The sequence below is a fragment of the Dromaius novaehollandiae genome, chromosome 15 (assembly GCF_036370855.1).
Source record: "Dromaius novaehollandiae isolate bDroNov1 chromosome 15, bDroNov1.hap1, whole genome shotgun sequence".
Taxonomy (NCBI): Eukaryota; Metazoa; Chordata; class Aves; order Casuariiformes; family Dromaiidae; genus Dromaius; species Dromaius novaehollandiae.
The window spans coordinates 4,444,078-4,467,114 of NC_088112.1; the positions used below are offsets into that span (position 1 = coordinate 4,444,078).

The following is a 23,037-nucleotide window of genomic DNA, read 5'->3' on the forward strand; positions in this document are numbered from 1 at the left end:
ACTAGTGTTTCCCTGCTGCTCCATCTTTCACATAAAAAAAATTCTCATGCAAAGCCTGATAGTCCCAAATGAGAGGGCCAGACTGATAGAAATCCTCTGGAAATGGAAGCCTCTTTAGACTGAGAATGACGAATGAATCTGATGTATTCCTAGTTGGATTCGCCCTCTGTCAGTGGAGTCAAGAAGCAGTTATGACAGTCTAATTGGGACAGGAATAATTTCTTGATACACAGAATATCACAGCTGAATCAAATGCTTTTGTACAAAAAATCCTTAAGTATTGGAGAAGTGAAATCAAAATGGAAAATGGTTTTAGACAGTTTCTTGTTCTCTTGCTCTCACAATTGAATCTGATGGCCAGCACTTCCGAAAATCAAATGGATCGTTCTTGCAGAACTGGCTCAGATTATTCAGTCCCCTAATCGCTGTGCCTCAGACCTGACATATGCCTTAGCACCATTTTATGCCCCTTAGCCTATGTAGAAACAGAATCATTTATCTGTAGCCATACCCTGTGAGAAAGGAAGAGTCACAAAACTTACCAAAAGGCGCAGAAAAAAAGGAGTGGCGATACACACAGAGGAAGAGGAACAAAACAGATTGTAAATGGAGATCAGAGGGGGCAGACCAAAACAGGAGTTCCCAGGGCTAGGGAGATGTGGAAAGAAACGGCGGCTCAGGGGTGATAAAAGTTAACTATAAATTATAATGCAGGGACTGTGGGAGAAGTTCTGATGCAGTATAGTCATAAACTAGCCAAAGAGCTAGAAGAGGCTTGCCAATACAGGTTGAAAAGGTCTTGCATATCCTTCAAAGACCTTGACCCTGTGAGCAGGGTTTCAGCTTCAGCAATGACTCCTATGAATTTTGCCCTGGGTGATGGACCATTGCTTAGGCTATGCCGCTAAGCTATACAAAGACATGCAGAAACAAGGTTAAAAAGTTAAAGAGTTCAAGCGCTTAGCATAATCTAGGGACAGCATAGGTAGCCAAGTGTGAGAGAGGGTGTGCGGCTTCTGCAACACTGAGCCAGCTGCAAGCTTGTTTCCTTTTGTGCAGAGACACCCATTCCCTTCTGGCCTCGGTCTTGGTCTTGCTGTGTCAACGGAGGAGCACATAGAGAAGTTAAGATCTCAATGCAACAGGAGGTAGGCAAGGAGCACTTGCTTCACTGGATACTCAGCTGCACAATGTGGCCAATATAACTGTTTATTCCTTTTTTTAATCATCAATTTAATCGCTCTCCGACACAGGCAATTCTCTATCCGGTTTCTGTCAACTATAGCCTGATTATTTTAAGGAAAAAAGTGGTCTAGCTAAAGAATTAATGGATTCCTAGACTAATACCTAGCAAACTCCTGAGATTTAACATAGCAAGTAAGAATGTTAAACCGTACAACTAGCTCAGAGTATGTCAGAGTCCTAGCCCAAAGCACAAACCTGTGTTAAGGAGTGCAATTTATTCAGAAACGTTTTACGTAATTCCCTCATCTTTGCATGGGGAGGTGGAGATAACACAGAGAAGATGCTTGTGTGACAGGCATTGCCAGGGGAGGAAGTCATGCCATAAAATTCAAACTTGCTTCCATGGAAGGTAGCACCAGAATTCTTGCTGCTCTCCATGGAAGCGGAATTAAAGCAAGGTTGTAAATCTGCCTCACAAGATACAGTAGTGAGACTTCCCTGCACTATTACTATACTGTTTCCAGCTCCAGTCTCTCTCATTTTCTGCTAGGTGGAATAACAGCAACTTCCCAAATTTGCTGTTACTTTGGATTATGTGAATAGATCTGTTGCTACAGGCATTGCATTCACAATTACATCCATTCATTTGCAATCCTCCTTAGAAAGGGTTGAATCTTCCCCCTTTTTCATTTAATTTTAAGTGACTTGATTAAAGCATATAAACAAAACCAACTCTTTCTGTGCCCTCGAAGAAGAGTTAACAAAAGTTCATGGTATCAATGTTCCCTCTTTTTTTTGCATCACTTTGGGATTTTTCTAATCATGCAGTTTTCTTACTGAAAGGAAGAGGAATTATAATAATTGACAGCAAAATGAATGATTAAATATATAAAAAATACACACATACACAAATGCAATGCATTTAATTTAAAACCCTTTGCTCTAGAAAGGCATGCTTTGGTAAATAGACATAGTCCATCAGGTCAAACAGCCTCAGTCCAGTATTTGATATGGTTCTGCTACACATTTTCTTCTTCAACTATTATTTTCTTTCTGTTTCTCATTTTACATTAGCAACAGTAGAAGGCCATGAAGAATTATAATTCATTTCTATGGCTAATGTTTTTGAGATTATTTTCTGTGCCATGTTTTAGTCTATGCCAATATATATTGTGCCACAATTTAGTGACTGGTTTAGTAATCTAAATTCATTCATTTGTAATGTAAATCACAACTGATCTTCAGTCTTCGTCTGCAGATTAAGTAATTCCATTACAAATTACCCATTTTTTTAAATTAGTTATTTCTACTAGAAAATTTTCTGTTCAAATTGATGTATAGTTAATAAGCAAAAAAATTATTAGACATACCACTAACAAGACCAGGAAGAGCCCGTAACAACAAAACCAGTAGTTAAATTTGAAACCATTTGATATTCCTAATTGAAACAATCTTTTCAATGACAGAATGGCATGGTTTCTACACATAAGCTGACAATATTCCAGGAAGTCTAAAACAAAACAAATTATTCTTTGCTTGTTTGCTACCTGGACAAAGATCAATAATACCTCAGGGCAAACACAGTCTATAGCCAATCTATTAATGTAATTCAAAATGAATTAAAAATATCTAATGGCAAAAAAGCACAAAACAACAAAACATTAAAAGAGGAGTTTGTGATGCACTGTGTATACATTCAAAAACCCTACAAAGCATATATATGCACACAGTAAGATTGCCCTTAGAACTTCCTTAACATGATAAATTCAACTTCGAGTTACCTCAGTGAATATAGTAGTCACTATATGGTTTTGTGCATTGGATAAAGAAGATTGCAAATAATGAGGCTTTGAATTCAGATGGCTGAACTTTTGCTTCCTTAGTTGTAAATGAGACACTTCATCTTGCTCAGCCAATGGGAACTAACAGGTGAAAAGGCCTCCCAACAGGGGTTTTTAGTTTGGTGTCTGAAGCTTGGAGAAGCTTCCAGCACCCACCAATGCAGAGCCTGACCTCATATAATTAGTTAGCAGAAGCAATTGGAGAAGTTTTTCGGGATGACCATTTTACATTCCAAAGTCTTGTGTTTTGGAGTTGCATTTGATTTGCTCTCTGGTTCATGCTGAAGTGATTGACACAATTTGAAAAATACGTATATGTTCTGGTGTAGTTTTAGGAAAGAAAATAATGTCTTCTTTTCTGTCTGGTGTTGCCAGAAGCATGGTTGGATGTGGGAATCCTAAATGCACATGGGTTGGAAATAATACAGAGAGGACAGATAGTCTTGGACAGTCCAGGAGGCGTAAATACTGGATCTGTTATGAAGATCTCCACGTGTTTGAAGGGCATGTATAGAGCTATGGAACAGCCACCTTCCTTAAACTGCAGTAGTTCCCACCAAACATAATGCTGATGAAAACATAAATAATGATCCCAAATCTTGAACCATTGTCTAGGCTACTGGGAAGGAGCAGCCACTGCTAGGGCTAGCTTGGGAAATGGTATGGAAAGAACTCGGAGAATGTGCTCATCAGTGCGCGTGCACAAGAAATACTGCCTGTGTATTTTTGAGTATTGCTGCTAAAACACTAACCTGCTCAAGACTGTGATTGCTTCATGTATCTGTTAAAACTAAACCAAGTAAAACACCAAATTGCAGATAATTCACCCTTGATGAGACTAAACATGGAAAATTTCAGGAAAAGAAAAATCTTCCTGGAACTTAAGAGAAAACATGAACTAAGGAGATTAAAGACTGTTTTCAACCTTCCTACTTATGCTTGTTGCCATGTGAACGCTCATCTCTTGATATTTCTTAGTACATTATAGAAAATAAGAAATTGATACAAGGTACATTTTTTGTTTAACTGTGGACAGTTTTTGGTAAGCAATTTAGAATATTTTAAAGAAATTATGCAATAATTTACCATTTTAAAAATTAATATAAAAAGTTGATCCTTTCAGGATAATTAATAGACAGGTGCATGTTTAGGAATTTTATTTAACAGTCTAAATGTACGAACTTATATCTGTTCTCACTTGTGGTAAGTAGCACAATATACTTCAGCCCAAGGTGAATTCCTTGAGAAAGCTGGAATTCACAAGTGAATATTAGTGTTACCAGAGCAGCCATTTACAGCACAGATTATACTGGTAAATATAACTGAATGTGAAAGGTATTGGACAGCAGATGTATAAAAATTATTATAGACAGTTTCAGTTTTCATAATCTCCAGATTCATATTCTTCCTCATCCTCCTCTTCAGAATGGTCATAATAGGCATCGTAATCAGTGTTGTAGCTTGCACTTCTACTGCCAGCCGTCAATGCAAACGTGGAAGATGAACCTGCATGCCAAGACATAATTGATTCCAGATTAAATTAGCTATAAAAAGGAATGAAGAGGAAAGTAGGATTTGGGATTTGTACAGTAAAGTCAATTTTCCTCAATCCTTGTCAGTCAGGAGTCATATTTTTAAAAGAAAGTGGATCTATTCAAAGGCTTGACCTCATACCAGTGAAGCTCATGATATATGTCCCAAATTTCTGTATCACTCATATTTTAACATGTTGAAAACACATTTAATTCCAAATACTAGTAAATTATGAATTCAGTCCTCTGAAAATCCTCTGCACCTAAAGACACAGCAAAAGCCAATAAGGCTTTGAAAACCACTTGCAGGAACAAGCTTGCTGATAAATAGAAAAGCCCTACCATCAAGAGGCAGATACAGACAATGTGTCTTTATCCTGCATTTGCCAGCAAACCCAGTTTTCACTGCGGTCAGTAGGATGTTATCCTGCAGGACTGGATCCAATGCAAAACAACAGCAAAGCTATTTCGTTTATCTTTCCAAATGCTATTGTTAAGAGCAACAACTGTTTCCTTTCTAACTTTTGAAAAGTAAACAGATGAGAAGTGCCATGGTTCAAAGACTGCCTCAGCAACAGCAGCTGTTGTTTTGGGTGCAGAGCTCCTACTAACATCAAAGGACTTGTGTAGGACAAGAATAGGGGAATAATACTTGTCTCAGCGCTGTGGCTATAAGCCACAGCTTTCTGTTATACTGGAAGATGGTATAATTTGTAGCAAAATATTACAATATTAACATCAGGGTTTTTTTTCCAGAATTCATATGCACTTCTGATTAAAAATACCTAGAACTGAACCTCTTTGAAGGGGTAAAGTAATAAAAACACACAAAGAAAGTTCGAACATTGAAATCTTCTAGGTCATTTCTCATATCCTTCATTTAGATTCTGACAAACCCGTACCCTTTGCTGGCTGCTTGTCCTACTTAGGCATTTTTATATTCTTCACATCCAAATAAAAAACAAAAGTACCATCAATGACTTTCAATCTTGCAGAGGCATATGTTGCACCATACTTATTTTTGGTATGGCAGATGTAGACACCCTCATCTGATTTTTTGAGGCCTTGAATCTGCAGCCAGCCAGTCACACCATACTTCTGAGGCCCACCTCTTGCCTTTGAGAAGACAAAGAAATAGTTAAGTAGCTATGAGACACTATGTTATTTTTCAAAATAATTGTGTCTGGATTAAACATTGTTCCAGCCTTTGCTTTTGTTTACACTGTATACTGCCATCATGCTTTGATTCTCAAACTATTTGATTCTGCTGCCATATATATTAGCTTCCTGTTGTCTCTGTACGCCTAAATTCATGCTTCCCCTGCACAGCTTTTTAAACTTCACTACCCCAGTGCTCTAATTCCTGATCCTCTTGATGCTTCTACTTCCCAGCTCTCCTCCTGCCTCATTGGGTTCCACTTCTCTCCGCTGCTTCAAAGGCACTTTTCTCAATCTCAGGAATTTCTCTAGAGTGTGAGCAGTACGTGAGCCTGGTGAGTCTGAGTCTGAGGGTTGACCAAGTTGACACCATCCAATTTTTAATGTATTGGCATGGCATAACACAAACTCTCAACCTTTTGTGACATCCAGTTTCAGCTGACTCACACCAAAGCCTCTTAAAGGGATGAGCTTTTTTTTTACAAACAAATAACAGGTAACAATTACCAAATGTTAACAGCAATGTTCTTATGCTCACTCTATTAATGAGATAGGTTAACAGTGTTCAGTTTAGCCTCTGAGGTGATCGGCATTTGGAAGTTTCTCCTTGCACCATTGTTTCTGAGCAACGTTAAGTCCACTATTTCTAATCGTGTTCATGCTGCCTCTGGAAACATCTCTTAGTAGCTTATTTATACTCTTAGTACTCCAGGAGACTCTTTAAGTAGCTTTTTCTGTCTACCTCTGTTCATATTGTGTCCCATGTCCATTGGATCTTCTCACTTTTGGGTTGCATACCCAGGAAGCCAGAATCGACGTGCATTTCCCTGCATAGTCTATATTCTGTTTTTTCCATTGGAGATGGCATGCTGCAGTCTACCTGTACCTCTGGTTTTGTTAACTCTTCTCCCGGGAATGTTACTTCCATTAAAAAGAATTTACAGTTTGAGTTATTTAATTTTAGCCCAAACTTCACAGCTATTTCTCAATTTGCTTGAAGTCCCTACTAATGCTATGCTGCTCTTTTCCCTCAGGTTAAAACAGTGTCCTTCATAAAATTAGAAAGTTTCTTTGCTTTCCTTTTGAACACCTCAGGGGCTGAACACAACCCAAATGGCAGGTCTCCAGAAACAGCATCTCACAAAGGAGATGTCAAACACCTGCTCTGGTTTTCTGGGGACATCTGCCAGAATTATGCACCTGCATCAAGAGTACAAAAAACAGTTGCCCACAATCATCTTTCCCAGAATGAACTTTCGTTTAGGTAATAGACTAAACAGTTCCATCTATATGCTGACTCATTCTTCCAGAGCCATGCATAAATGGAAGCTTCAATCTTTTCTTTGCATTATACCCACCCCTGTTATTTCTTCTGCTTGGACTGCCAAAGCAATGCTCACTGCACTGGTTGAAATCAGAATTCTTTACATAATCAGAGGGCCCTACTGGGAATCTTTCTGTTGCAACAGTATTGTATCTTGTTACTTGCCTTCAGATAAACTAGTCTGTGTACCAAACGTAAGAGAAATTCACTGGTTAATCCCCCTGCTCCTTATCCCCAAACATAAGACCCATTGAGAACCCATGTTCTACCTGTACTGAGATATGGGCATCATCTCCTGGCAGAAACATTTTATTCCCCTTTTTTTTCCATTCAAGGTGTGGCATAGGATAAGCTGACACCTCACAGCCAAAAATGATATCATTGCCTGTGAAATTCTGGGCGTCCTGAGGTGGGATAGAAATCACAGGAGCTGCAAAGAACCATCAGAGAGTACTTCATTAGGAGAGTGAGCAAAAAACCCCAAACACCACAAATACAAAAGCATATAACATAAATTCCTATTTTATGTGATAAAAACAGTTTGCCTTTTGCCATCTCACTTCAAGAACCAGTATAAAGAGTCCCATGAATCCCAATGCGGTATACAAGTGTGAACAGCCTAACACCACAGACAGGTGTGGCAGGCTTCGACAGCTTTTAAAGCTCAGAGCATGTTGCGTCCCATTAAAGGGTGAACAGACTATTTAAAGATACGTTATTCCTATATATTCCAAAGGACCTCTCTGTCCTTGCTCCATGAAAACAGTTGTTAAACCTAGGTTAGGGTTTAGTTTGTGTCCCATGAACTGTCATTATGGACTCAATTCATCAGTGTAGCAACCGGTAGTAGGCTAGACCTTTGGAGGAAAGTGCAAGAAATTCTGTAGTAGCCAACTGTAGAATAACATGATTATAGATGACAGTTCTTAATTTCCATTACATTTGGTTAGCTTAAAATCTAAAATACTGAAATTGCTAGGTCATAAAAATTGCTTTTCTGTGCACATCATTGCTTTGAACTTACTAAAAACTTATCTCCCTCAATAATCCATGGAATTCATTGCAACAAGTTAACAGAGTAACAGTATTATTTTTAATAAGTTTTACACTTACCTTTCAATTTCATCTGATATTCTTGTGCTACAAAACATGACTAATAAAAGTACTTGAAATCCAGTTACTTCTATACGTTATGTTTATTACAGTTACTAGATTTCTACTTACTTGTTTCCTGTCAACCTCTTACCCTCATTCTTCTCCACTTACCTAGTTCCTCTCTGAATTATCCTATCCCACTTTATCTCAAAGAAAAAGCTGATGTAAACCAGTAGAGGGAGCCAATCCAGGGCTTTGAAGACAATGAACATACTAAATATTAACAGGAGAAGACATGTTCCTTAGCAGCAGAGAAGAAAATAATGTATCTGCTGTTATCACAACTTTCCTTCTTTTGGTAATCTTTTTGCATTTTTCCTGATATATTTGTCCTCAGCAAGAAATGTTTTTCATTCCAAAGTATGTTTTTCTTCTATTTCCTGGCCAGTTTTTAAAAATGAATACATTTTCTAGGCCATTAGACTTATTACTTACTAGACTTATTTACTGTTTTTCTTTTTTTTTCATAGACAAGATGTTTGGAAATGGAAAATTCTGGTAACAAGTAAAAATATTTTTACTTGCAGTATTTGAATCAATAAGTAGATACAGCATTTATGCATCAGCATCTGAAATTATAATATTCTGTACCAGGTTTCCAGACAATGTTTCTAATACATGTTATCAGATTTTAACAATTGGTTTCTGTGCAGAAAATATCAAATGCATACTGGTCAAAAGTAATCACAAACATATTATCCAGAAAAGTGCCTATTTTCCCATTTATGACTTTCTTATTAAACAATCCTGGTACTCCTCAAAAATAAGATTGTCAAACTTACTGAGATACTTAAACCCTTAAATTCTTGTTCTTTCATGAGAACTGGATAGTCACAACCCATATACTGTTTCAAGAATCTCATATTCAAATCAGCATTGACTGAATATCTTGGATAAGAATTTCTTTTGCCTATGAACTTACCACGTAGAGTCTAATGTTAAAACGCACATCGAAATATTAAAGCTCAGTGCAACTGCACTGCTTTTAACAGTACTAACCACTGTAGTTAAGCTTAATATGTCAGAAGAAACCAAAATGTGTATGTTGACTCACGTTAGTTTTTTAAAATTATTCCTATACAGAGATAAGGTGAAAAAACGTTTTAAATAGGCGGATGTTGACTGGTTAGTACTCCTGTTTAATTTTGGGAAGCTTCTGTTTCAGTACTATCGCAGGTGCCCTGCTGAAATACTGGCCTCACCGAGATATTCCCAAAACCAGAAGCCTGCTTATGTGCCTCTCCACAGACAGGGCTCAGCCTTGCACAGCTGCATACACTGGCTTCACCGTGCTTAGCCTGAGCTACGTTAAGGTCTCATTTACAAATCTACTTTATGGTTGCTCCAATATGAGAAATTTGTCTAGCACTGTCTACCATATGCTAAGGTGAATTCCACACTAGACTTACCTGTTTCTCCATTAAACACGAAGAGCATCTAGATGATAGCTCAGCTGGAATTGTCTAGATGCAGTGTGAGTCCCACCCAACTGAGTACATGCAAACATGTACTTTAGGGCTTTGCTGGACAAGGGTGGATCAGCTGGGCATCGTGTGAGATCAAACTCACAGCAGGTAGGAAAGATCAGTTTTGATCAGATCAAACTGCCCTTTCTGAATCTGAACAGTCACCAAATACCAAATTATAATACCAGTCACCAAATTATTTAACCAAACTTGAAATACAAGAAATAACGAAACATAAGTATTACAGCTGAAAAGTGAAGTCATGGTGTAGTATTTTAAGAGAAATTTTCAATCTTCATTTTTGAGTGTTTTGTATTTTGTGCTCAGCCAGCTTCACCCACACGTATTTGTGTGTACTTTTTATATACCTGCGTCATTGAAAAACAGATCTTTACTGGTAATGATGACCAATCAGTTCCAAGAGTAAGTAAATTTTTCATGATAGCTATAGACTGCATCCTAATACCTCCATGTCTGATTTGATGAAATTGGCAGAAATTTTGGTGGGTTAGTTTGGTTTTTATCCCCAAATTTACATTTAAAATAAACTATTATGTGGCACAGCTAATTACAGTGAGAATCACTGCTAGACTGTTCTATTGCTTTGCTAAATCATCAGCAAATGGTTTGAATGAGGATGAATTAAGCGTGAAGAATCTGTATATAATCAATGTACTTAGTAATCTTGGTAAATTATTAGAGAAACTGATCAAAACTAGTCTTTGAGGAAAAGAAGGGCTTTTTTCACACTGTAACTTTAGGGAGCTTGGCCTTTTTTTCCCCCTGCTTTTCCTTTTTCTGGTGATAGACGAAAGATAAAAGGCTATACTCTTCTGATGAAAGGGGTTTGTTGTTATTTATTTATTCATCAGTTGCTGTATACAATTAATCCATTTGGCATCAATAGGACACAGCAGATGCTTTGAAGGGGAAATAACAAAACAAAGTACTTGGAGTTGAGTGAAGGTTATATTTATAGAACGGTACCAAAACCCCACAGTGTTCAGTGTTTGTTTCTCATGCAAATTGGAGCCAGTGCAAAGGCAGTGCCACAGCTAGGTTGCTCCTCATGGGGCCTGGCTCCCCGTTGCCTTTTGTCATCAGCTGCAGCCATGTAAAATCAGTGCGAGTCACTGTGCCCTTTCACATGCCCACTGTGCTGCTTCAAATACCTGCCGTGGTGAAGAAGGGACTTTCTGCTAGACCCCTAAGGGGGATGGAGGCAGGGTACCACCATGGTAGCACCTCCATGCCTTGCTACTGGCCATAGGCTTGACTGAAAGGCTTCAAAACACAGTCTACAAAACCAGGCTGGTCAGCCCCCAGCTTAGAAGAGGTAAGCAGAGGAGCCCTTCTGTCCCCCCCATGCCAGGGAGGCAAGCACGCACAAATGCTTTGCTGTAGCCAAGCTCATACACCAGCTTTTCTCTGCAAAAGTCACCGTTTTGCTTAATTAAACTCTGCGCAGCAGGGAGAAGTCTATGAATTTTTCCCCAGGCTCCTCTGCAGTTCAAGCTGAGCTATCCTAGGAAATTTCTGTGTGTTTCTGAGAGATGGTCTGGCCTTTCCGGGGTGACAGGGGAGCACTGGGAAAGCCCTGGGGGTGATGCCTGCATGCAGAGCATTTGAGCTAGTCTTTACTGCTTGCTGATTGTGTTAAGCGCCTCAGAGGGGCTCCAGGGCCTGGTGGATGACAACACCACCAGTTAAAAATGCTAGCGCTTCCAAATTAAAGCTTTTTGTACATGGCCAAGTCTGTTTAATTATTCAGAGTTAACCATTGCTTTGAGCCTGTATGCCTCAACAGCTGCCTCTACTGCAAAGTTAAGATCAGTTGTCATTTGAGTGGCACTTCAAACTGAAATCTTCCTGGAGGGGTTATGATGCAGGAATTAGTGCTCTTTTAATCCCAAATAAGAGCATCTCCCCGGGAGCTAACAGGCTTTCAATCATACTATTAGTTGATTTGCATTGAGCTTTCTGAACATCTCTTTACTGATAAGCCTAGTTTCTCAGTTTAATGCCATAATGGCAAATAAGGGATTGTTTAATGGATGAGTCTCTTGCAACTACAGGAAGAAGAAAGAAGGCTGGTACTAACTGTTCATTATTTTGCCTTTTAAGTACTCAGTATCCAGTGTTCAATCAATATAAAAACACTGCATACAATCTAAATTGGAGGCAACAGACTGCTAGTAAGAAGTGGGTAAAAGGTACCCAGGTTACTCTCATACATAGACCTTTGCCAGAGATGCAATTTAGGATGCAGTTTTCCCAGAACTGTGACCGATTTGTGACCCAAAGACATCATCTACTGATTTCATTTGAGAAAATATTTCATGAACTTTAAAAGAAAAAATTCTTATTCAAAAAGAATTCTGCTCACTTTTCCCTTTTCATTTTATATTCATGTGACTTAGGTGTTTATGAAAGGTGCCCAGGAGTAAAGACTTGTAATCATGCGAAGAGTGGATACAGCCTATGAGCAGGAGACAAGACTCTCCTATACAACCTGGCTAAGAATCCTCCACTAAGTCTTTTCCTCAGACTGCAGTTCATGCCCTCAGCATGATTGTAAATGTCTTTAGGGAGATTGTTTTGATTTGATTTTGTCCTAATATTTGGATTTCCAAACCATGGGTACCTGGATTTTGTAAAGATTCCTAAATTGGATTATTTTTGGTTTTTGGGGTTTTTTTTTGGTAACAAGAACAGACCTGTTTAATTAAGCCCTATCTTATTCTCGTTCCTCTAGTTCACTGATTACTGCAGACACACAGGTAGGCATATGTACGCGAGGTCTGTCTTGCTATCACTCCATTAGTATCAGGTCAGTCATTTAACTATCCTATCTGTTCATCTAGTCCCAACTACACATAAAATTTTTATTATTTTATTGTAAAAACAGTTGCACGCTCTGCTTATTCAGAGCAGAGCTGGTCTGTAGGGCTATGGCTTATTAGCAGCCATGTGATATAAAATCCACTAGGCTAATATAGAGACTTATAATGTACAAGATTAAGCACTGACTGCTGAACTGTTTAAGCACAAAGTAGTATTGTAACAAAATAATGAAATTATAACAAAAATGCAGTATTAGTTTGTTAAAGTTAGACTGAAGCATGTAGTAACACATCTAAAAATCAGATTCAGCTTTCTTTAGTTTGAAAGCATCTCTGTACACGTTACCTGATTCACACGGTCCTTTATGTTTCACACTGACATTTCCTCTTGCGGCATAAGCCTTGTTGAACTGACAGATGTTCTCATAGGTTTTCCCTTCAGGTCCGCAGACGCTCTCTTGAGACTTGCACACGCACTGGGGTTCAGGCACCTCTCCAAACCTTGCTTCATCAGCATCCAACCTGCACTCTAGGTTGTCTCCGCACTGCCCGTAAAAATGATTGCCCTGGTCCAAGTCGCAGATCTGACCTTCCACATTTCCACATTCAGGACAGCAGCCACAGCGATCCAGTACAGTCCCGGCTGGACAGTGTGTAGGCTCAGAGCAAAGTGCCAAATCGCATTTTCCACAACTATCTCCTTCCCTTAGCAGTCTCCACCAACCTCTGTGGTACAAGGCAGGGAAACTCTGAGAAACCTGCACCAGTACTACCAGCACCGCTATAGCCACCGGGGGCTTCATCTTGAGAATGCAACAAACAAGCAGGAAAGGTCCTTGGAGTAAAGCCAGGAGAAAAAAAAGGCAAGCGAGTGAGAGAGGGAGAAACGTCACAATCCTTTTTTTGTTTTAGAATACCAATTGTACTGCAAACGCAGGCTTTAAGAAGAAATCAGTATCAGATTCCTAATCTGGAACTGATAAGAAAATGCGCACAGCCCCACCGGCTTTCCTCTAATGCAGTTTGGAATGTGAGTATTACTCGCACAGAGACCAAACTGCCCCTTCTGACAGCTGAGCTGAAGCTTGCTGAAAAGCTGTTTGCTCAGTGTCTCCTTGAGCCAAATCTGCAAAGCATTGCTCTTTTGAAACTACATTATATTGCAGCTATTGTAGAAAGGGGAACAGGGTAAATGAGTGGAAAAGGAAGAAGTGAAGTGATGTATTGCTCTGGGTTTTTTTTGCTCATCAGTTGAAAGAGAAGGTCACAAAAAGACAAATGTGGGTAGAAAGCAGCACTGCAGGTATTAGGATATGCCTGTAGGGCTGAAGCCATGCTCTGGAGACTCGAGCAAGGTTTAACACCAAATTTCAGCCATTAATGCTCTCAGCTAGGTGTTTCTGAATTAACAGTTTGCTTACGGGCTCTTTACAAGTGATGGACAAACCAGGACAGCTGGAACTGGCTTTGAACTCTTGGATTTAAGCTGATGGGTGCTTAGACCCATTAAAGAACCTTTTGTTCTCGCTCCAGTTAGCTGCTTTTCAGTGTTTATGGGTGTCCCTGGTTTGCAACCCAAAATAATGCAGTCCACATGTTTGGCTCTCAAAACAAAGTGTGAGCGGTTTAGAGCGCGGGCCAAGCTGAGCAAGCTGCTGCACCATCTTCAGAGCATGCCAGAAGCAGGCTGTGCTGAAGTTAGATGCCTCACTAATCTCTCCAGAGCACTTTTCTGTTTCTGTTTCCTATGATGTACTTACACTAGGAATTGTGAAGGAAGATGAAGGAGGTGTTTGCAATTTATCCTCTACCTTTTCTGTATCTGGACTCCCACCGATTTAGGGAGATGGGCTTGCAGAGTCATTTCTGGCCCTGTGTTATATTTTGCTTTGTAGAGCTGAGGATTTGGGGACGCTCCCTGCTATTCCTACCTCAGAGCAGAAAGATCCCCTCCCTCATAGTGCAAAGTGAAAGACATCTCATCTGCTGTGTTACCACCATTCAAACCACGTGCAGCTCAGTGGAGATGCATCTTACTATCTATTGGAGGCAGAGGTGAAGCATCTTGGGTTCATCTACCCTTGCAGGTATAGCTCATTATCAAGGGACAAGGATTGCCACTCCCTACAAATGAAACATCTGTGTGTGTTAGTTGGCCTAAAATCACTCTATGTGCACACACACTTTCAAGGTGAAGGTTTAAAAATTTCATTTACAACTATAAATAAGACTAAGACCCTGTTAAAAAGACAAATGAAATAAAAGAGAAATCATTCTTGTATCTACTTGTCCCAAAATCATACACAAGTGACTTTTTTCTACTTTTTTTTAATCCGTTTTGCTTAGCTGCTTGCTTAAGTAAGGATAAGGATTCCTTTTGTTATACCAGCCTTACCTCCTCTGGTCACGTCTGTAAGGGCAAGTCTTATGGGGAAAGAATGTTTACTTTTCTTCTCAGACATATTTGTGGCATTTTCCTGAGCCCAGCTTCATACCTTCTGCATCAGCTGAGCTTACCTCACACCTCTATATGAGTAGGGGATTGTTTTGAGATCACTTCCCTCTCCCAAACACTGCATGTAGTGCAATGTCGCTCTTGCCTGCCTTGGCGGAGCCCTTCTTCAAACTTGCCAGGAGAGACCTACAGGACCCGTCTTACCACTTACGTGATGGCTGGGCACATTCATCTTCTGTGCTGTTGTCTGGCTTTGAACACAGAATCAGACTCTAACAGAGTAAATTATGTGTGTAATCAATGCTTTTAACATTGAGAGTCAGAAAAAAAGTAACCAATGAATTTAATGGGAAATTGATTTCATGTCCTACCTTCTTATTCCGCTTAATGTATTTTATTTCACACTTCCTCATCAAATTCTAATTAGACATTTTAGTTTTGCATTATAGGGTCTAGTCATCACTGTCTGTTTTATTATTTGTGCCTACAGCTGTGGGGGATGACCACATAAAGGACAAGGATTTGCTGAGCCTTACACGAAGGACAAACTGGATGTGTTTGTAGTGGGACCCCACCTATGCAAAGCAGAGCCTAGGAAGGCAAGGACTGCAGGCCAGCACTGCCCAGGATAAGACTGAACTTTGCACACCTCCTCCCAGATAACACATGATTTGAGAACTGGAAAACATAACTATACAAGGTCCTATGTCCTGTCACTGTCATATTGTGGTGGTCACCAAAAAGCCCATGGTGAAGCAACATCAACCAAGACTTCAGTGCTGCCGCCAAGGAAACCTGTCATAAATGTCCTAGTAAGCATTTTTTGCATTGATCTGACTAACACAATCTGAGTTCTTGGTGGGCAAGCCTGTGGTCTCATTTGACCAGGTGCCACATGATAGCCTACAGGTGATGGCTGTTTTGCCCAGTGAATTCCTGAGCTCACCTGTGACGACCTGGGGTGAAGCAATGTGGAGCAAGGCAAACACAGGGCAGATGTATTCAGGTTCGTAGTAAGGGTTGGGAAAGCGTGGGAGCAAGCACAAGGAACAACAGAGTCACATTTGGTCTGTGAAGCATAACGTCTGAAGGTACAGTCCCATCTGGTTCAGTAATAAAATATGCGTTATGTCAGTATGCCTCTAATGTCTGAAGCTTGCTTTGCGGGTATGGCTGAAAAAAGCACTGGTTTTCGTCACAAGTCCTGAACTACCTAAACTGCTCTGCAGCTAACCTAGTTGCCTGGCCCCAGAATGAAACACAAGCAATAGTCCCCAGCAGTGGATCAGCATCTCTGTTGGAGCAGCAAAACAAGCAGCAAAATACACCAGCTCTTTTTCAATCATCCCCCCAAGCATTGCCAGGAAAACTGAAAACCAGGTCAAACAAGCCCCTCAGCTGAACCTCCAGAAGCTGCTACCCCTGGATGATGCTCTGAGCAGGTCTCATGCTGCTAGGATCAGGCCCCAAGCTTGTGCAGGTGCTGCTGATGGGCAGCAGGAGACCAGCAAGCAGGAGAGTGCAGCCATGCATTGCCATGCTGCCCTCATGAGACCCAAAACCCACACGTGCTTGCACTGCTGTGAGCTGGACATCTGTGAAGGTAGACAGCTGCAGTGCAAGTGGGGATTCTTCTACTTTCAGCTATGAGATAAGAACAGCTCAGTGAGTAATTCCTTTAACAGGCAAATTGAATAGCGTTACTGTCTCCTTAGTCCCAGTGTGGGAGCAGTGCTGGACATGGAGCCACTTTATCTCACTTTTTCAGACTGTTTCCGTGTGGCAGGAGCAGAATGAGGAAATCTGCCAGATTTCTGTAGAAGGGGCGATATTTGAGTCAGACGATGGACAGTGAGTGAAAACAGCAAAACTGCCCTGCTCTTCCAGTTCACTCAGACTGCTTCTTCCACCAGGACAAGGGCAAAATCTTGCAGAATAATTTCTTTAAGTGAATAGTTTAGGAAATTGTATTCCTGTTCATTTCCTGCCTTTTTCTTGTGGCCCGGTGTTATGCTAAGCTGCCGAGTTGTATTGCATTATTCAACTTTGCATGGTAATATAAGGTACGTGGCTGATGCAATTTGAAATCCTGTTGCTAGTAATTCCTGAGATAGTATTCTTTCAGACAAAGCACTGTCCAGGTGACTAAGACTGTGGGCTTTTTCCTAACATCTTTATTCTGTTTTTATTTGCATCAGTGGGAGTTACACTTACGTAAAGGTCTCCGAGTCTGGCTCCTGATCTCTGTAAGCACTCAGCAAGTATGTTTCAGATTCATAGGCCAGTTCTTACACAGACTTGTGCAGGAGCCCCTGCAAAGAGTAAAGGCAAAACACACAAAGTTTTGAAGTTACTGTTCTACTTTCTCTGTCCCTCACTGGTTCCCCTGGTTGAATAGGCAAAGTAGAGTTTGAAAACTATAATGTTCTGTCTGTTAGGTTGCATTTACTACCTGTTCTTGAGGTTTATTTGGTGAGAGTAAATCTTAGCTGACTCCACTCATCTCCATCCAAGAATGCTTATATTTAGCTTGTTACACACACAAAAAGAGAATTAAAGAAAATCAATGTTTAGTGTGTTATACTGGGTAATGGCAGATGGCTGCAGGTGGCTCTTGCTGTTGGGTATATGCCGTATAATGCATTATGTGATACTATGCCAACCCCCAGGAAAACTTTTTTCTCTACAGTATCTGGCATTGAACTTCATTTGAGGTGTTCAGAGAACTTTCCTTATTTCACTCGCTGCAGTGGCTGCTTGCGCAAATGTGATAGAGGTGTCTCGGAGCAGCTCCCAGAAAATGAGACACGTTTTATTGTGAAAATGCTGACGTGAGCCACCTGCCTCGCATCTCGCAAGGATTTGGCAGATCCTGCCAGGAATGCACAGTGCCTGAGGCTGTGCCCTGCTGGTTTTATACCGGTCTCTCTCTCCACTGATTCTGCTGCTGTTACTGATATAATACAGCATAGAAGCAGCCTTTGCTTATGGAAGCAAAATTGTTTCGGAGAAATGGTTTCTCAGGTTATTTTACCACTTTCCTGCAACCTAGTCCTTAAAGCAGAAAGTATGCTGCTACCTGAAAAGGATATTCTGTTTTGTAGAAGCACGTGGATGGCAGCAAATGGTGGAGATTAATGATGGATGAGGCAAAAGCGCTAGGATGCCGTTTGTGGGTTCCCAGCAGAACTGCTGACCTGCAGCCACGCAGGCACAGGCGGTCCTGGGATCTCTCAAAGTGCACTTTTTGGGCGCCAATCCTATATATGACACATAGCTTTCATGAATCTTGTCATTAGCGCTGTAAGCATGTGAAGTATAAGTTAATTCTGCTGTATCGTGATTATTAAATCCATTAATCAAAGGCAGGAGATCCGTAATTAACTTATTCTCCAGCATCAAGTAAATGATTCTACTGTGTGCTTTAAGAAAGCAATTGTTCACTCACATGCAAAATACAGTGGGGCTATTAGACCATAAGGCTCTGTAATTGTATAATTATATTATAAATTTTACATACTTTCATCATATGACATATATTTAAATTGTTTTTTTCATAAGCTTAAAATGGAGAATCATTATTTTGTTTATTTTTTTTTAGCTCTTACATCTAACGTGCAGAAAAAAAGCAATAATGATTGTCTGTCACCTGAAAGTTGGCTGTTACCTTGTATGACCTCGGCCAGGCTTGGTGACTCAGCTCAGCCCCATCTCTAGCAGTGGCTGACTGTAGATTTCTGCTGTTTCACACTTCAGCATTGCTGTCGTTGGTGACTGCAGGCATTCAAATTTTAACCTGCAAAGACCAAAGAAGGGGCTACTAGCACTGTTCTAGCCCCAGATGCTTGGGTTTGATTTATAGAGGCTTACTGATTCCATTTCACACTAACGAATCTCCAGGTCCCTTTTCATGAGCTAATCTTGCCTTCCAAGGGGCCAGACATTTCAAGGGTTCTTTTTCCCATCTGCTTTGTCTCTGTGCTATACTTTAAGAAAGCCAGCTTTCTGAAAGCTTTATAGTTTTACTGGAAACACCTTAGCCTTCTATCCCCCAACAGGAAAGTGATACTGAGAACATCTGGGGAGTCAGCATGAGGTAGTCAAGTCTTTCTCTGAAGCCATTCTTTTAAGAGGTGAGAGGTGTCTCCAGTCTCCCCCCCCAGGAGGGAGGCCAGCATGAAGGGTCTCCTGCCTTTCACCTTAATTTTAGACGAGGATAACAGAAACGGGGTTTTGCGTAGACTCCAGGGTTTTCAGATGTCATGTTTTACCACAGCAGAGGCTGTGTAAGCAAACATTGCCTCTTGCTAAAGATGCTGCCTTGCTTCATTGCAGAAGGGTCCAGTTTAATGCAGGGTGAAACAACCTGCGTGTCAAATGCAGTTGTTGTCTGCATTGACAGTGACACACCAGTGCTAGCAGGCATCATGGCACTTCAAAGACACCACAGCTCAGGGAAAACATACCAACCCTCTCTCTAAAAACAGACCAAAGGGAAATGGAGGAGCGAGGCATGTATTGCATGTTCCACCAGCTACGAGCAGCAGGAGACAAACAGGTTGATAAGCTGGCAAACGAGCCGGTGGCTAGAGATGTCTGCGTGTGCCTAGCACTATTCTCAATGCCTCCTGGGTGCAACTTGCACCTTCAGCAGTAGGTTTGAAGACTGGCCTCATCATCACTGACCTGCAACGAACATCTTCGGAGCATTTGGAGAGGGGCCAGAAGATTGGAGAGAAAAAAAGAGGGAGAGAAGAAAAAAAAAAAAGATGATGATGGTGTTGGCTCTGACCGATGTTTTGAGGTGCTTCCATCCAACAATGGCTGAAAAATAATGCTAGTTCTGGCTAGTGGCCACCGAAAGCCAGGCGTGTATCTGTCCATCGGCTCCCAACCAGAGAGACAGCGAGAGGAGACGAGAGGGCATTTAAGTCTCAAGGACGACCCTGGTGACTCTAGCTGTTGCCTATGCCAGCAAAGTTCTTAAGAGGAGCAAAGCGCAGTGTTTCCTGGGGGAGCTGAAGAGAGAGAGGCAGCTCTGAAATTTGCAGACGGTGAATATAGAGTCATTCTTGGCAGCGCTGATGTTGATAGATAGGACAGTTTGCCTTGTCCAGTTTATATAAGAGTAGCTGATATAAAATGACTTCATTGTTGGATATTTATGAGAAGTTTCATTTCAAATAATATAGTTTTAGCCTCTGGCGGTGCTGTGGTTTAGTCCTCTTATTACTGGGAACTAAATCTTTAGGATATTCTAACTATAACTGCAGGGCCTGTTTGATCTACCCAGGAAAGTTAATATTTTCCAAAGCAATGGAAACTTTATAATGGAAAGTCTCATTAGCAAAAACTACCTGTCCCTGAAAACACCCAGAAAATCAGATCAGGCACAGAGGGGAAACTTTAAGGATTTTCCTCCAGTTTCACCTGGTTTCTGTCACACAGCAATACTGAAAAAAGCACTGCTTTCTATTACAGGGACTGTACAGATAGATTGCAAAGGTTCTTCTCTAGGAAACAAACTAGCAACCAATTTCTGTTATAAAGCAAAATTCTCCCTGCTTGTCTCCACTGTGCGTGGATCTTGCATAAAATAGTTGTCTCCTGAGGGAAATAGCATTCACCTCCAACGCCAGATCCTGCACCCAGGCCAGCATTGTTCTGTGATCTGTGCAAGGAAAGGCCTAAGGAGGAGGGACTAATACCCCCATTGATACTTCTAAGGCCATATTTTTTAAACAACTGATTCTTCCAGTCAATTCTTCCAAAAAGTCTATTGCTTGGACAAGGTGATGGTGGTCAGCTCAAAATGCCCCAGCAGAGATGCTGCAGAAGACAGCAGGTATCTGCCTTGCCACCGCCGCAGTCATGAGATAGGTTAAACCTTCCCGAGACTACTGGCAGTTTGGCTGGAATTGTTCCCAGATTTAACACTTCTAGCAAACACCTGCGTTCATCTGCGACCAGAGCGCTGGAACGCAAGAGGTGCTGTGCCACCCGGGTGGAGGCGACATGCAGGTTGCGTGTGGGAGAGGAGGTGGTGCTGGCTTTGCTGCGGGAAGGTTTGTGCATCTGGGAGTTACGCAGCTGTGGGAGAAGATGGAAGAAGTGTTTGGGCAAGCGAGCACAGCAAGCGTAGCCTGAGAAGGGCTGGGGGCAGCGCCCGCAGGGGGAGAGGCGCTGGGAGCTGGAGCGCGGGAGCTCCAGCTGGAGCTCACCTAGTAGCTGTTGTGGACCCTGTGCAGTCAGTTCCTAGAAAGCAAGGGCCCGGGGGATTCGCTAAATGCAGAAAAACAGCTCTGCGAGCCACGGACAAGGCGCTAGCTGGGGCCAAACAAAACGCCTCCCCTCCCCAGGCTCTAAACAGCGGCCCATGGCGCCCACCCGCTTTGCAAGCCCAAGAAGGGAAGTGCAGACGGGACGGATTTGATCTCAGTCCTAGCAAGGCTCCTGCTCCCCCCTTGCCTATCACCTGGCAGCCCAGCGCTGGTCCTGCACCTTGCTGTTCCGGTTCAGAGGTCCGTGGGACGGCGGGCAGTTCATGCCATGACAGCTCTTAGCATCACCTATTTGTTTCTAAAAAAAAGTCAGGAAAAGCAGAGACAGTGTTAGGTGAGGGAATACAAATAAAAACGTGGAAGAGCTAAGAAGCATGGCTAAAATCCTGCGTCCATTTATATCAATAGCCAAGCTCCCCTTAACCTCACCGTGCTGAGGATTTCACCCAGCACTTCTAGCTTAGCTGGTTTCCTGTTTGAGTTGGCAGGGTGATGGGCTTTGTCTCGGGCCACCAGGGCGTACTGCAGATTGTTTTCTCGCGGAGGCTGCTGAAACGCTCTTGGGAGTCTCGCTCTGTTCCAGCTGCGGCGTGGCTGGAGGTGCCGAATGCAGACAAGTCGCTCGGCTTGTGCACGAAATGCTGACCTACTTGCGCTGACGGAGGCGGCTGAAAGGACAAGCTCTGTCCTGAAGAGCTGACCTGGTTGTACATTTGTCCTGATCAAGTCACAGGAATCTAAATTTGCACTGAAGAGGCTTTCCCATATGTGACTGCCTCACCTTACATAAAGTTCTAGTTGAACCATTCTGCTGCGGAGGCACGTTGCTTTTATTATCTGGGCTGAGCAAAAGGGATGCTGCTGTCTTGTAAGGACACGGCAGCAGAGCAGCGACCGACTCCTCTCCTACCTCGGCACGTGGCTAAGGCAGACCTGCTCCTGTTAGAGCTTTGGAGCTGGAGCCGGTGGACTGCAGCAGAAGACAACTAGAAATAGCAGGACACCTCTGGAAAAACCTGAACTGACAGCAATGGTCAGAGCTGCCTGCACAGGCTGATTCGACCTTCAGGGTTTTCATTTCATGTCATTCAAAGCTTGGGGAATCGTCTCGCGGTCATCCGGATCCAACAAAAACATAACAGAGTGCCAGACTATTAAAAATCAACATGTTTTGTAACTTAGCGGAACTAAAAAAAGCATCCAAACGAATATATCCATTTCCATCCAAATCCCTCCGCTGGTAGAGGTTTGGGTAAACGGAGCAACTCTACAGGGCAACTGAAAATAAAAAGCACACAACAGACTGGAAAAAAACAAAACCAGAGATGACTTTTGGATTCCCAGGCCTGCCAAGGGCCACGTTGTCAGGTTGTGCCTCCGCACGGCTCGGTGCTCAGCAGACAGAGCTGCCCAGCAGAGCCAGCTACAGCTCTGTCCCCTGGAAGGCAGCATTCAGGTCCCCCCCAGGCTGATGCTCCCCGACTCTGAAAATCTCATTTTCACAACTGTGCCCATGTATGCACATCTTTGCTGAGGGCCTGGGATCTCTGTAAAGTACATTGCCATTATACAAAAGCCTTCCTTAAAGAAAAAAAAAGTGCATTCATACCGTCATTCAACTGGATTTGCTTTGCCTGCATCTCCTTTCTCTTCTTGGACCACAGTTCATAATTCTGCTGTTTACAATTGTAAGTATCTGCACTAATCCAACCAAGAAAATAAGACATGACACTGACTTTTGCATCCTACCAAAAGCAGCTTTCATTTCAATACTGCATTGCAACTCAATACTGGATT

At 41.8% G+C, this 23,037-nt stretch overlaps 1 protein-coding gene across 1 annotated transcript; it reads right to left on the bottom strand.

Moving 5' to 3' along the window:
- Positions 1 to 2,081: 2,081 nt before the first annotated feature.
- Positions 2,082 to 13,600, bottom strand: LOC112982233 (kazal-type serine protease inhibitor domain-containing protein 1-like). The gene is made up of 4 exons (XM_026098471.2): positions 12,851 to 13,600; positions 7,310 to 7,470; positions 5,530 to 5,674; positions 2,082 to 4,532 (listed from the first exon to the last, which is right to left on the bottom strand). The coding sequence occupies exons 1-4, from the start codon at positions 13,305 to 13,307 to the stop codon at positions 4,402 to 4,404; spliced, it is 894 nt and encodes a 297-aa protein (XP_025954256.1). The 5' UTR covers positions 13,308 to 13,600; the 3' UTR covers positions 2,082 to 4,401.
- Positions 13,601 to 23,037: the final 9,437 nt, after the last annotated feature.

What these genes read in the sequence shown, in the direction of transcription:
- LOC112982233 (XM_026098471.2), bottom strand. Translation starts at nt 13,307, where the DNA reads ATGAAGCCCCCGGTGGCTATAGCGGTGCTGGTAGTACTGGTGCAGGTT. An exon ending in TAAAGGACCGTGTGAATCAG is followed by an intron (nt 7,471 to 12,850) that starts GTAACGTGTACA and finishes GGTTCTTTGCAG; the next exon opens with CTCCTGTGATTTCTATCCCA. An exon ending in ATGCCCATATCTCAGTACAG is followed by an intron (nt 5,675 to 7,309) that starts GTAGAACATGGG and finishes GTCTTCTCAAAG; the next exon opens with GCAAGAGGTGGGCCTCAGAA.